This window comes from Cygnus olor, chromosome 1 (assembly GCF_009769625.2).
Source record: "Cygnus olor isolate bCygOlo1 chromosome 1, bCygOlo1.pri.v2, whole genome shotgun sequence".
NCBI classification, from domain to species: Eukaryota; Metazoa; Chordata; class Aves; order Anseriformes; family Anatidae; genus Cygnus; species Cygnus olor.
In genome coordinates, this window is record NC_049169.1 from 68571070 (window position 1) to 68584950 (window position 13881).

Genomic DNA, 13881 nt, shown 5'->3' on the forward strand with positions numbered 1-13881 from the left:
CAGAATTTCCCACAGTGTTTACAAGGAGGATGCCCTCAAACAAACAGTACATGATTATTTAAGAGATTTTTATGCAGCATGAAAAAATCCGAGCATCCTCTTCCTTTGATTCTAATATCAGAGGAGAACCCAGCAGACAATTAAAAATAACTTCTGAAGGGAAGGCACCAACTCTGTCTAGCTAATGAGAATTTTATACTGGCAGAATCTGTGTCCTACCCGTTTTATGTTTTACCCAATTTATACTAAGTGTCAACACATTTCTGCAATCTACCTATTAAAAACAGACTTCATTTCATTTTAAAGTAATAGGGCCGGTTCCTCACCTAGTATAAAATGAAGTATCTCCACTAACTCTAATGGAAACTTGCCATTTTACACCAGAAGAGAATCTAGATTATGGTCTAGAATTCACCAGTATTTCAAAATATAATCTGTAATCTGCTTTTGCACCATTAGAATTATTTGGCTCATTGAGCCATAAAACTACCACAGAGGGATGAGTACAGAAAAGTGAAGTAAGATGTGTTTGAAAGAGAGAAAAAATCTGTATAACCTGATATGAAACCTGAAATTCAAAATAACAATATATTTTGATGAATGTGTTTTTCTGTTGAGCCAGATTGTCTGTCTAGTTTGACTGATCTATCCTGATCCTGAGAGATGAGACAAAACATGTCTTGTCTTCACCATGTGCTGCATACGCTTATATGTGTGTGTATAATTCTTTTCCAAAAGAATATACATCTACTATAACAGTGGAAGCTGGTCCCTGTGACACTCAGCCTTTACCTGTCTTTCTGAAGCAAATTCTTTTTTTTTCCTCCTTTTATCAGGTGTTCATAGCTGTATTGGTGGCTCTGCTGTTTTTAATAATGATGTCTTCTGGGACTCCCATGACTCTCTGATGTTGTATCTCTCCTCATTTTCCTTCTTTCAAAATCCTGACATAGAGAAGGAAAAAGAAAATGATAAATCCTCCCTTTCCTCTAGTCCTTGTTAGCATTCTGAATCATTATAGGAATCCTGAAATAGCCTACAGGATACCTTAGCTCCATGAATATTAAAAGACAGTTTAGGCTCACCTTCTGCTTTTAACTCCCAGTGATCACAGTATCATAAAGCAAAGGGGAAAAGACATTAGATTGACTTGTTTCTCTTTCTGCGAATAGGGAGAACTACAGAAGTAAACATATGTAGTTCTAGAGAGATGGGGAGTGTAGTGTGTGTGTGTGCGCGTTGGGGGAGGGGGGGAGGGGGAGTATCTGAGGATAGAAACTCTTAACATTAATCCTAGACACCACATTTTGGAGTTCAGTGATGAATACAGGAAGCAGGAATAGGGGATTATGGATGGAGAGACAAAGGGATGGGGTTTTTTTTGTTCGTTTGTTTTCTATTTACAATAGGAAAACCAAAGCATACTTGACATCATGATGAAAAGAACAACAAGACTTCTCAGGAGAAAAGTAGAAAATAGTGGGATTCAAACAAGCAGGAAGAGATTAAATTGTGGTATGGGATGAAGAGGCGCTAGAGGAATCAGGCATATAAGAACAGGCACAAATACTTCTGAAGGAGTAGGAGAGAATTATAGGGGAGGGAAGAGGAGAGAGAGAAGTGAGTCAAGGGTGACTACAATTGAACGTGTGGGAGGATTTGATTAAGTCAGGGAAGTGTTTGAGCTGTTTAGCTAGAAGAGGAAGAAATGGGAAAGAGGAGAGAATTGATTTGTAGCAGAAAAATCAGTGCGGCCACAGGAATTCTTACAGAGAGAGGCAACCATATCAGGACAGAAAGAGAGCCAAGGCAAGCGGCTGGCAACTGAACCTTGAGATGGTAAGAAAGAGAAAGTAGATGAAAAAAAAAATGAGAGAGGAAAGTGTAAAAAAGTCTGGGAAGAGGTAAACCATTGCTACTGCTCTGTGAACTTTGGAGAGGATAAGAATGGGTGCGGAGGAATAGGGTAAATGCTGAGTAAGACTGTCAGAATGGCTGGCAAAGTGGAGCACCACAACTCATTCACAGAAAGTGAATAAGTACAGTTTAGATCTGTGAAGTCCAGGACATGTGAATGATGCATTTGAGTAATAGGAGTTGAGAACTAGGGCTGAGGATGGACCTGAAATTTCTTTATGCATGTTATTTGAAATATGTCCTATGTAATAAAGCCATCATCAATTTTCTGTGTCCCTGTCACCACTAAGTCAAGATGTTCAAAAACACCGAAGAAATTGTTTTTATATATTCTCTGTGAGAAGAGATTTTATTTTCTCCATATTAGAAAGAAAGCAAAAAAGACAACCTTGAAAGTATCCAGTAGATTTGGCCACTCCATTTAAGTTATTTAGTGTCTAATGTTTACAGGATAACTAGCAATGCTCATTTCATAGAAGTCCAATCATCAGACCAAACTTCATGATTTCAGTTTGGGGACTTCAGAAATGAGGAGCACACGCACAACTAGTGTTGATGTTTAGGAAGGATGGTTCAGGTGACTTGACTAGCATGATGTTAGAAATCTATGGATGGGTGAAAGGTAAGATCCCAGTTATCCAGGGATGCACTCTGTTACTTTATCCCTATTATCATCAGTTCTCTTCATCTGCAATTACCTGTCTTGTTCACTGTACGCTTTCAGATCTCTGCATTGAGTGGAGACCAGAGTCCTATGGAAAAATAAAATGAACATGTAATTAATATGATCCCTTTATATGCAATGGGAAGAAATTAAAGTTTCTGGACACTGAAAACAGAAATGACAAAAATAAATTTCTTTTACCTCTCACCCACATGATTCGTCAGTTGTAACTTGTACAGGTTTCACACCGATGGCTAGCTAAACTCTACTACAACTGCTCTCTCAGTCTCCTCCTCGAAGGCAGAGGGGGAGGAACTACAATGAAAAAGGGTTCAAGAGTTGAAATAAAGACAGGGAAGATCGCTCACCAATTACTGTCACAGGCAAACAAGCTCCTTTCTCCCAGGTGCTACTATGCAGTTGTTTTTTTGTTGTTGTTTGTTTGTTTGTTTTTCCCTTTCTTAAATCTGCTCTCCCAGAGGCCCAACCAGCATCTCTCCCTGTCTCTGGCCAGCAGCGGGTCCTTTTGGAACCAACTGGAGCTGGCTCTGATCTGACATGGGGCAGCTTCTGGGCTCTGCTCACAGAGGCTACCCCTGCAGCCCCCCTGCTACCAAAACCTTGCCACATAAACCCAATACAGAATTATGTGTCAGTATATACCTTTGCCCCCAGAACTGATTTGAGTTAGTTAGCAACGATATATTAATCCCCTCTGTGTAGACTACTGCTAGTCAACACAGGATATGCTTGCCTTTAGGATTCACTCAGAAATGCTGCCAGCAAAGGTGCAGAGAGGCAGAGAGCTTCTGTTTTCACTTCTGCCTCCTGCAGGAGAGGGTCAGGATGGTTAATGTGGTTAATGGGACTCATTGTATCTAATATTTTCAAGACTGACAGCACCTATTAAGGGTTTGTAGCTTCTGAGTATTCAGTTCTGTAGCTGTGGTCTCCTCACCAGTCAGCTCCCAACAGGTCTTTCATATTTTATACTCATACCATTTTTAACTGTAATTAAAAATTTCCCAGCACTTTTTCAGGTGTATTGCACTTCCTTGTCCAGAAGGAAAAAAAAAAAAAAGGGGGGGGGGGATTTTAAGGTTATATAAATTAATAATAACCACATATTTTTGTATAATTTACTGATGTTATTAAAATGAGAAAATATATCTTTCACTATATCTGTTTCTACTTCTTTGCCCTGGCATTAGTTGCTTCTCTTTCTGAAGGGGTTTAAAAGTTGATGTCTTTGTTGAGCCTTGAGTCCATATGTCTGTATGTACAACAGTAGGAAGGGCGTGCAGATGTAGCAGTATTACACACTCTCTCCTGGAGGTTATGTTCTGATGGAAGGGTAGTACAGCAAACACAAAAGGGGATACTTCTACCCAAAAAAGCAGCTCAGACCAACTTCAGGGAAAGCATCAGGGGATTTTTCATCTTCAGAAAGAATATACTAGCTTCCTGTCTTTCTTGGGGACTTACCTGAAACGTTTATAGAGCTTGGAGGAATCCCGAGCTTCCATGAAGGGCAGAAAGAGAGAAAAAGAATTAAAATTCACATCAGCATAAGCTTTGTTTTGTCTCTTCTCATTGTAACCTAAGAATACATCTTTTGCATTTAATCATCTGTGTTCTGACACTAGTTGAATTTTGGAAACCTTGGAAATCTTTATTTTCTTCAAGGAGTAAAAAAAATCATTAAACCCTGGGCAGCTGATGCTTTGTGACTTTCTATTTTATCTCTGAAAACATTAAAAGTGCAGTCAAAATGGTGTTATTTATGCTTCTTTGGCACTCCAGTAAATCAGGGGAGGGATAATAAGATACGAAACTTCATTCTCATGGAACCAAATGCAAGTTTAGTCTTATGTTCATTATATGTATGTTGTCTAAATAATTGTCTTTTGGTCTCTTTTTGGTATTTTTAGGTTACAGGTTGGTCTATCCATCTGGTTGAAGCAAATCAAGGGAGTAATGAAAACACAGTTGCTTTTTGCAATGCAGTGGAGGAGTAAGTAATGAAAAAACTTTATTCAGCCAACTGTGACATTTCACTTATTTATATTAATTGGATTGGTTATCCCTGCATTCCTGAACAGTGTCTTAATTCTGGTATCACCTTAAATGCAGAAACACTCCTAATTTTGGTTTAAAGATTAAAATCCACAAAATATTGTTAATTCCAAGAATATTTTCTGCCTTATCTGTCACCTTTATCAATGATAAGTACACCTTCAATGTTGATGTGTGTGAAACTTAAGATTTATTTTGTCATTTACTTGGACGATATCAATGCTTATGTAGCTCAGAGCAGGAAAAAAGAACTGGAAGAACTGATTGACTGAGAACAGAATTTTACTACATAATATCTTGATGAGGCATTGGATTTAGCAAGTGACAAAAATTCCTTTAATTATTGTCTACAGTTTCAAGTTAATAATGTGGCTTAATGGAATAGAACTTGTGCATGTGTGTTTTTTGTTGTTGTTGTTTGTTTGTTTGTTTTGTTTTGTTTTTTACTTTCTTAATTTTGTCAGAAAAATTGTGTTGAAATCTAACAGCACTAAGAAATACATGTTTATAGACTATCTGTGTATCTTTATTCTCCTTTATAGACATTCACTGATCATACTATCAAGTTGTTAGCACAAATGCATGTGCGTGTGGGGGGGGATTTGTTTTTTTGTTTATTTTTTTCCCAGAAAAGTAGCTGGAAAATTGTGATTTATTTTTTTTGAATTAGACTTTAATGAATTGACAGTATTTAAGGTCATCCAAGCCTGCTTCTCTTAAAAGAAAGAAAAAAATACAGTTTGATATTGCTCTGGAATTAACAGCAAATATATTTTAGATTCATAGAGTAAATGGTCAGCTTGAAAACATACTTAATCAAATATGTCTCAGTTTTCTTTTTTTCTCCCCACGTTCCTCAGTCTAAACCCCTCCCCTTTTTTTCACTAACACCAGACACACGTTCCACATGATAGGTTTTCCCCTCAAGTATTAGATTTTTGTCCAAACATTCTGCACTTAACTTTACACTCTAACACTCTAATTATAGCAAAAGCTTTCTTTCCTTTTTTTTTTTTTTCTCGAATAAATGATTTTATTTAGAGGGTTAAAAAACATTTAGTATTAAGTATTAAGACATTCCTGTCTTAGTATTAAGACATTTCTGTTTTGAAATACCTTTTTTAGCATGCATCACTGGCAAATACTCTTTTAAAAGGAAAATAGAAACAGCCTTTGCTTTCCTTCTATCTAATGACAAAAGTATTCTCAGGATAAAATGTAACAGAAAAAAAAAAATAAGTTTACTAATAACTAGTCTCTTAGTCTTGCCAAATGAGCATCCTTTCAGCCCTCAAACAATCTCAATAACTGTCAGTTTTATACATCAGAAGTAAGATGTACGATTCAGACTCTGTCATGCAAACTTGCAGCTCCAACATGTAGCTCAAATAGAAACCCAGCCTGTTTTTCTTTAGGTAATGTTTGTACAGGTAGCAGTCTCTAATTGCAACATTTCAATGTATACGTACCTAACTTAAAAAGAGTTTTCAAAATCCTTTATCATGTTCTTTTACAATTGTGGACATAACTATAGTGAACGCTCATCCATAGGTGGCTTCAGAATACATCTTAAAGCCAGTTTGGTACCAGAAGAGGCCAGGCTGACAATCTCAGGGTTCGATGCTGCAAAATGCAAAGTTCCTCCAGCTACTACTGACTTCAAATGTATGTTCTGCAAAACAGAGAAATACATAGCACTGTGAAATAGCAAATCCACTTCTGCAGCACTTCAACTATGCCTTGGAAGACCAAAACTTTCCAAATTCTGGAATGAGCATGTTTTGCCTAACAGCTCAGACCAGAAGCCCTTTAATCACTTGAAAACAATAGATGGCCATAAATAAGCATCTCTGGAACCAAATGCATTTTTATCTAAAAGGCATAAAAAGCAAATTTCTGTCTCCATATTATCTTAAAATATAGACAAGGTGAAGTTAGGAAAGGAGATGAGGTTTACTCTGTTTTAAAATGCCTGCCAGTAAGCTGAGGATGTGATGTGTGCCCTGCATGTCTACGTAACCAGTTAGTTTGATGCTGGAAAACGGGTAGTGAAGTTTTCTGTCTTAAGCCATCCTTGGCCCTCTTATAGAAATAGGTTACAAGAGGAAATTTGGTGCTTGGAGAAAGCTTTATGCGTACCTTGCTCACAAAAGAAATAGACTGACATCAGCTACACAGGTCACCAAAGCAGCCTCTGTAGTATAATGATTTTTTACTATGAGTATAAATCTATCGTATGTACTGGAGATATTGTCAAGCCTCATTTCCTCTCACCCCACTGAAACATCATGCCCCCTGGCTTTTCATTATAAGAAATGGGCCGCTTCATTGGATTATTAATTTTGGGAGCATAGGTTTTTCTTTTCTTCCTCCCACCCCATTTTTTCTTCTTCTCATGCTATAGAAATATATGGCATAAAAGAAGAGTTTGTGCTGTTGAGACTTGAGTAGCCACCCTGAGGCAGGAGGGCATAGTAATGAAGAACTTTATGTGAGAGAACCATAGCTCAAAATATACTGTAGTCAGAGACTGTGTAAGGCACTGCCAACTCATATACTACAAAATGCTGCTTGAACTAACAAACAGCAAAGAATGCAGGATGCTTAGTACAGGATGTTTGAGTTTAGCTGCTAAAATATTCAATCCAATTAGTGAAATGTAAAGCTTCAGCTGGTACAATATGTACCCTTACCTGCAGCTGCAAAGTGTATTTGCTTTAAAAGCAAGTTTAATCTCAGCTGACAGCCATAATACCTGTGACTAGTGTTCATTAGGAAATGGCACCTCAGGAGAAATGAGTTTCTGCAAGTCTTTGGTAATTGGAAGGAGGAGGGGCAATTTATTTTATAGGTAATGGTATATAAGATCAGAGGGACACAGTGACTGTAACAGTTATTGCTCTCTAAAGACATTTACATAAATGTCCAGGGTTTTAGTAATGAAGCTTTCAGATTGGATCCTAGAGCAGAGTGAAAACAGGGACTTAAGATTTTGCATAGAAAGCACGTTCCTGTATTCATTTTGACCAGCTGTCCTGGTCATATCTGTCTGCGCATGTGCTCTCAGTTAGCTTTATGTTAAAACTCGAAGTATTAAAGCACGTTTGTGAGTACATTCATTTCCACTGTACTCAAGTTGTTTTCTTCACAGTACACTGAAGTTTGCATTTAAATTCCTAATGGCTTCACTGAGGTTAGGCTCAGCAGTGATTTTGTGAAGTTTATGAAGATTTTACTGATTTTTTTTTTTTAAATATGTGTGTATATATATTTTTCTTATATGTAAGATGTAGTTATACATATGTTAAGTGATATGTAGTTGTCTGATTAATGTATAAAAACATTTTCCCTTCTACACAAGATTTTATTCCTAATACCTCTCTAAATAATATTATTATCAGTATCCTGTAGATTTTTTGTTTGTTTTTCTTTCTCATTATGCATACCTATTTAGGCATAATTTCATCGTGCTCTTTCAGAATCAGAAATGCCTATCCTGCTTATGACTTGAAGACAAACACTGGGAAAATCTGGAGTGTTGCAACAAAGTTCCCAGACCATGTTCTTGGTGAATCAAGATTCAGAATCAGCATTTGGACAGATTCTTCACCATATCCTCTTCTTCTTACACAACATGGTAAGTGACTGAGGTATCCACATCCTTCCACGATTCCATTCTGTTGAGATGATAACAAAATGCATTTGTTATCTGGAAAAATACTTGGAGGGTAAGCCTTATGTGAATCTTGAGCGCATTCGTTCAACATATTTGCTGTAAAATTAAAATCACATTATATATCAAACTTTACTAACATGTAGATTTCTACTTTTTTAAATCACAACCAGGACCAATTCTGGCAGTCTCAGAAGGGTCCAATATTCAGACTTCAATTCTTAAGGAATTTAAGCTTGTGCGTAATTTAAAATGTAGGGGGTATCCCCCACTTAGTCATGGAACTTTTCACATCCTTCACTCTGTTGCTAGATCCAAGACAAGAGTCTGTAGTCATTAAGACTCCTCTGCAACCAAGGTTATGACCAGGTCGGGGGAAGTACATTTTCATAAAATGAAACCAGAGGAATTCAAGATTGATATAAGGACAAATTAGAATAATTGAGAATTGGAGCAGCTTGCCCAGAGAGGTCATGGAGTCTGAATCCTTAGAGGTTTTCAAGATCTGACAGGAGAAATCCCAGAGCAAGATGGTCTGAATTCAGTGTTGACCTTCCTTCAGGCAGGAGGCTAGACTAGACTGGACTTCCTGAGATCCCTCTCAACCTGATCACTAGTGTTTGTGGGAAGCTGTCACTGCCCCAGTATATCCTGTATCTACGGTGAATGGCAGGACTTTTGATTACAGCTCTGGTAATTTTTATGTCTTAATCCACATATGTAAAGATGAAAGAAATGAAAAAATAATCCCCTCCCTATGCTGTTTCATTAAATGATAGTCTTTTGTGTATGAATCTTTTCTTCAGTTGTCAAGAAATTACTTGACTGTAACAAGGTGAGTGTTAGTTTGTTTGACAGGTTGAAAGCTGAAAATCCAAAGCTCTACAGAATGTCAGTCAGCATATATTAAAACACATATATTTATAAATACTTTAGAAAAGGTTTCCACATTTATTCATACAAGTTTGGTTACTTGTATTCAGAGCATCTACACGGTTACTAGAAAAGCTGGCAAAGTAGTAACTTGAATTGTCTTGAATCACTATTTTGTAGATACCATGAAATGAAGGGCCAAAGGTCCTGGGACACTTGGAACAGAAAATATTTCCAGCGTTTCTGTCAGATAGGCAAAAGATCGACACTGAAATCCCCTGTAATGCAGAAGTTTTAACAACTGGCAAGTGTTTATCATGTAGCATCATTTACCTTACAGATTGTTCAGATTGTCAGTCTGTGCAACTTTATTTACAAAAATACTTCAGAAGTCACAGCTAAAACTGATGGAAATGTAAGAAAACAGTCCATAACATGAACTTGCTTACAGGCTTAGTAAACAATAAGATACATTCATAGCAGGGGGGAGTTTAGTGTTTTGTCCCATCTAACATAACGGGCATAAAGTATTGTTAAGTTATGGAAAAACATTTCCCAAAGCAAGGGAAGGAAAATGGATCTATGGAGTGCTTATGAATGATACTAGCAAGTTTCTTTTTTTTTTTTTTCCAATGAGTGACTTGAGCAATGTGCATCTTATGATTTTAATTCAGAATTCTGTACCATTCTCCTTTCTCTGGTGCATGTAAATTTAGCAAACAAGCACTGCAGTTTACATGTCAAACCATCTATTAGGAGTTACTTAAGACAGTGAGTTGTCAAAGGGCTGGACACATAATATCAGTATAGCTGGTAAAAATTGTGTAATCAAAATGGCTTTCTGAAGAAAAGTGTCTTTGTGAAGAAAATGCTCTGGACCAGATTTGCCAGCATTAATTGGCTGCTTCTGGGTTACTCTGGCAATTCAAAAAAAAAAAAAATTTAAAACCAATTAAAATGGTTGGTTAGGCTCAGCTTGCAACTGATGACTGAATCTGGAGCAGTGTAATTTAGTCAACATGCAAATGTGGATTACATGTTTAATTTTTGTAGATATTTATTTAACTGTGGGTAACTTCCATTTTTATGTCCAAAAGTTTATTTTTATGTCAAAAATTTTACCTAAACCTTGTATTAATAGCTCTTGCAGCCATTAATTTTGAAGCAATAAAGAAATAACACAAATGAAATACTGAAAGAAAAATCTACTTATATGGTTTTCTAGTATCATTTGCTGATAGTGAGATTGCCTAAGAATTTTGGAGGAAGTTCAGACTTTATCTTGCACTGTGAAAACATTTTGGTACACTATAAGAAAACTTTTCACTGCAAAGTCAGATACTGTTTCTGCTGAAGAGGGTTATCTCAGGTTTGAAGCATCAATGATGGTGGAGTATGCCTGGCATACCTATAAAGACCAGACTTACCAGACACGTTTGCAATTTGACTGCCAGATTATGCAGCTATTCTTTTCTAGTTTTTGATCAGTTCTTCTGAAATGGGAAGAGAGGAAGTCTATTGGCAAGGTTAGAAAATGGCTTTAAAAGCTGAAATTGTTCTGGAGAAAATTGTCAAAATGATGGAGTACTTCTGAAGAGCAGACTGTATAAAGCATATAGCTTGTACATTAATTTACTTCTTCATTATGGCTAAGAAAATGCAGATACAATGAGAAGTAAAATTCTGGAGCCTACTTGTGTCTTGTGCAGCAAAAGGTCAACTTTTGCATTAGGCCATGTTCATGTATGGGAAATGTACCAAAACACTCATCAGGAAAATGACTCGGTATTTATAGATTTGAAAAGATTAACCATTGGTCTCTTCCTTCCTACCTGGAAAAATCGATCAGCTCTTCATTCCAGCTACCTAAAAACCAGCCAGTTTCCTATAAATGAACATAGATTCTGTGGCTAGTAGAGTATTTAAAGCAAAATTAAATAAAATCAGATGTGGCTTGTTCTAATTCCTCTTGATGGAGCTACTCTGCAGCAGTAGTGAGCAATTACAAAGAAATTCTCATATTTTTCTCAAGAATATAACCTGGAATTCTCTAGCAAGCTACTATTTTTCTTTCTATCTTTATTTACAGCTGGCTGTATTACTCACAACTTAATTGCGGAGATCCTCCGTTGCACAAATCAATACCCAGTCCAAGAAGAATGTCTTCTAAGTGTTTGTGGGTCTGATGAATTCTTACAAAAGTAAGTATCTCATTAATAGGTGGTATTGATTATGTATTCCATAATATAAGCTGTGCAAGTAACGACCTCTGCTTATGTGCTATGTAAACAGAACCATAGGGAAAGTAAGAGCATTATGTTCCAAACACCAAGTTTATTGTTCCTTTAACTCCTGGATCACATGGCACTTGCATTATGTTCTACAGAGATTATTGTGTAGTCCAGTGCAAGGATTCAAATCTTGGCTTCTTTACATGAGCTTCATCAAGCCTTGAATATTTTGTTCCATTCCTTTGTCCTCTGGTCTTTCTCATCTGTTTTACAAGGATGCTGCCAAATTCCAGTGTCTCACAGGAGTGTGAGAGAGTATTCATGCCTTCAAAGGGAAAAAACAGCAAAAAGATGAGAAACAGTATGAAACACAGCTGCTTAGCAGGTAATTTTTCTTTATATCCAGCTGCAGCAGTAGTGAAGCAGATGAAGCCAACACTTTGGTACTGACTGCAAATTGAAGGAAAAGCATATTATACATACAAACAGGTCTTTCTGAATGTAGATAGTCTACAAGTTAGGAAGTAACTGCTTTGATTCATATTCATTCAAGTAAACTACTCTGGTGGTTGAAAACACTACTGGACTCAGCTAGTTGTTTCTCACCCGGTGGCATCTTAAATTCAGATGTCAGCAAAAGTGAGCAGGTTTTGTGTTGAAGCACAGGCTCTTGATGTCAGCTTCTGCTAAAGGAACGGTGACTTTTAGCAGAGGGGGAGAAGCTGGCAATTCTCTGTGGTAACATGTTAAGCTGGTACTGCAGGAGTCACAGCTCATATGTTAGAGACATAAAATAGCGTATGTCTGTAATTGAAAGGGAAACTTTTAGAAGCAATCTTATTTTCAGTATAGTGTAAAGATTACCTGAACTAGCCCAAAGCAAGCCAGCTTCAGTAATGAAACTAATGTAGTTGTCAGAGCAAGTCGTGTCACACTGTGCAAATTAGCTTTGTCATTGAATAGCTTGGATACTTCTGCCCCTACACAGGTACAGAGGTCAAGTGTTCAGATGTTTATGGTCAATTATAGTTTGCAACTGAAGGTGGAGACTTTAACATTTCTGAGTCCACTCCTTAAGCTCTCAGATCTCTGGTATACAGAGCGCTGTCTGAAGCACTGCACCACTGGAACCACTGAGCAGAGAATCAGGTTGTACGTAGATCTGTTGATTATGTAAAAAGGCTAGTGCCAGGGCTGCTGTTTTTTTTTTTCTTTTTTTTTTTCCAAGTCTCTTCTCATTTCATACTAATTGCCAAAGAAAATGGAAATAATGAGTCTTTGTGTTGAGGGTGAGCTCAGTGCATTTCAGTACAGTGTACAGTATGTTCTAAATAGTTTTATTTTCACTGTTGGGCAGAACTCATCAATAGTGGATTATTTAAATTCCTGCATTTGCAGAATCTCTGCATGTCTCATTAGCAATGAAACAAGGTCAATAATGTCCTCAGCTTTTTTGCTTTGCTCCTTCACTGCTGTGCAGAAAGGATTGAGTTGCACTTCTGGTCTCAGCAGTTTGTAATTCTACTCTGTGCTGTATTTTCAGCTCCCTTTCTCCTGCTTCCTCATCAGAGTCCTGTATCTGAAATTTGAAACCCCAGACCAAAATCATCCCTTGGGTAGCTTAACACAGCCTGCGGAGTTGCCTCAGGGTGAATTTTTTCTTATGTTTGGGCTATCTTAGTGAAAATTGCTTTCCTCACTATGTTGCTAACAGAGCAATTTGATATAGTTGTGCAGAGTTCTTCCCTAGCAGAGTACTTGGAAATCAGTCAGGGATGAATTCCAGTAGAAGATTCCCCAAGTTATGAGACAGCAAAGGGAACTAATACTGTGCTGCTCCTGCTTTATCATAATCCAGAAAAAAAAAAAAGTGGAACAAAAACAGTGACATGGTGAATTGTTCTCAGAGAAGAGTGGTTTAGTGAACTACACAAGTGAAGATCTGTCCAAAACTTTCATTTACTATTATAATTGACTGTATTAATGATCACCTCAATGTGCCTCCTGCAAAAGCACCTGAAAGGCCTGATGATTTCCAAAATCCATTTAGTTTCAGTGAGATGAGGAGCAAATACTTGTGTGCTACTGACCGTTACGCTCAGCACTGCAAAATTTCATCATCCATTATTTCCTTACTATGCTGATATCCTTGAGTTCACATGTGATCTGACTCTCACAAGGTGTGAGTTCAGATTTCAAATAGCCACATTTTTTAAAAATTTTACCTGCGTATAGGCTGCAGTTCAGTCTATAACTAATAAAGCAATCTGTGAAATTCTGTTTTGGAATCTCATTGGTTTCTGGTCTTTAAGGTCATTTTATTTACTGATCAGAAATCCTGGCCTTGCCTCAACCTGCAGCCTTTCTTTTTCTTCGTACACTTCCCTTTCCTGCAGGTTTTTCTTACAGTGTCTATAGAGTACTATCAGTAGTCATTACTACTTTCT

At 37.2% G+C, this 13881-nt stretch overlaps 1 protein-coding gene across 2 annotated transcripts in view; it reads left to right on the forward strand.

The window, feature by feature from the left end:
• The window catches only part of PIK3C2G (phosphatidylinositol-4-phosphate 3-kinase catalytic subunit type 2 gamma), a 213511-nt gene that overhangs the window by 4058 nt on the left and 195572 nt on the right, over nt 1–13881 (forward strand). For both annotated transcript variants that reach the window (XM_040564008.1, XM_040564015.1), the window contains exons 3-5: nt 4513–4595; nt 8137–8294; nt 11293–11404. In XM_040564008.1, coding sequence (XP_040419942.1) covers nt 4513–4595; nt 8137–8294; nt 11293–11404 — 353 coding nt within the window. The remainder of the gene's footprint in view (nt 1–4512; nt 4596–8136; nt 8295–11292; nt 11405–13881) is intronic.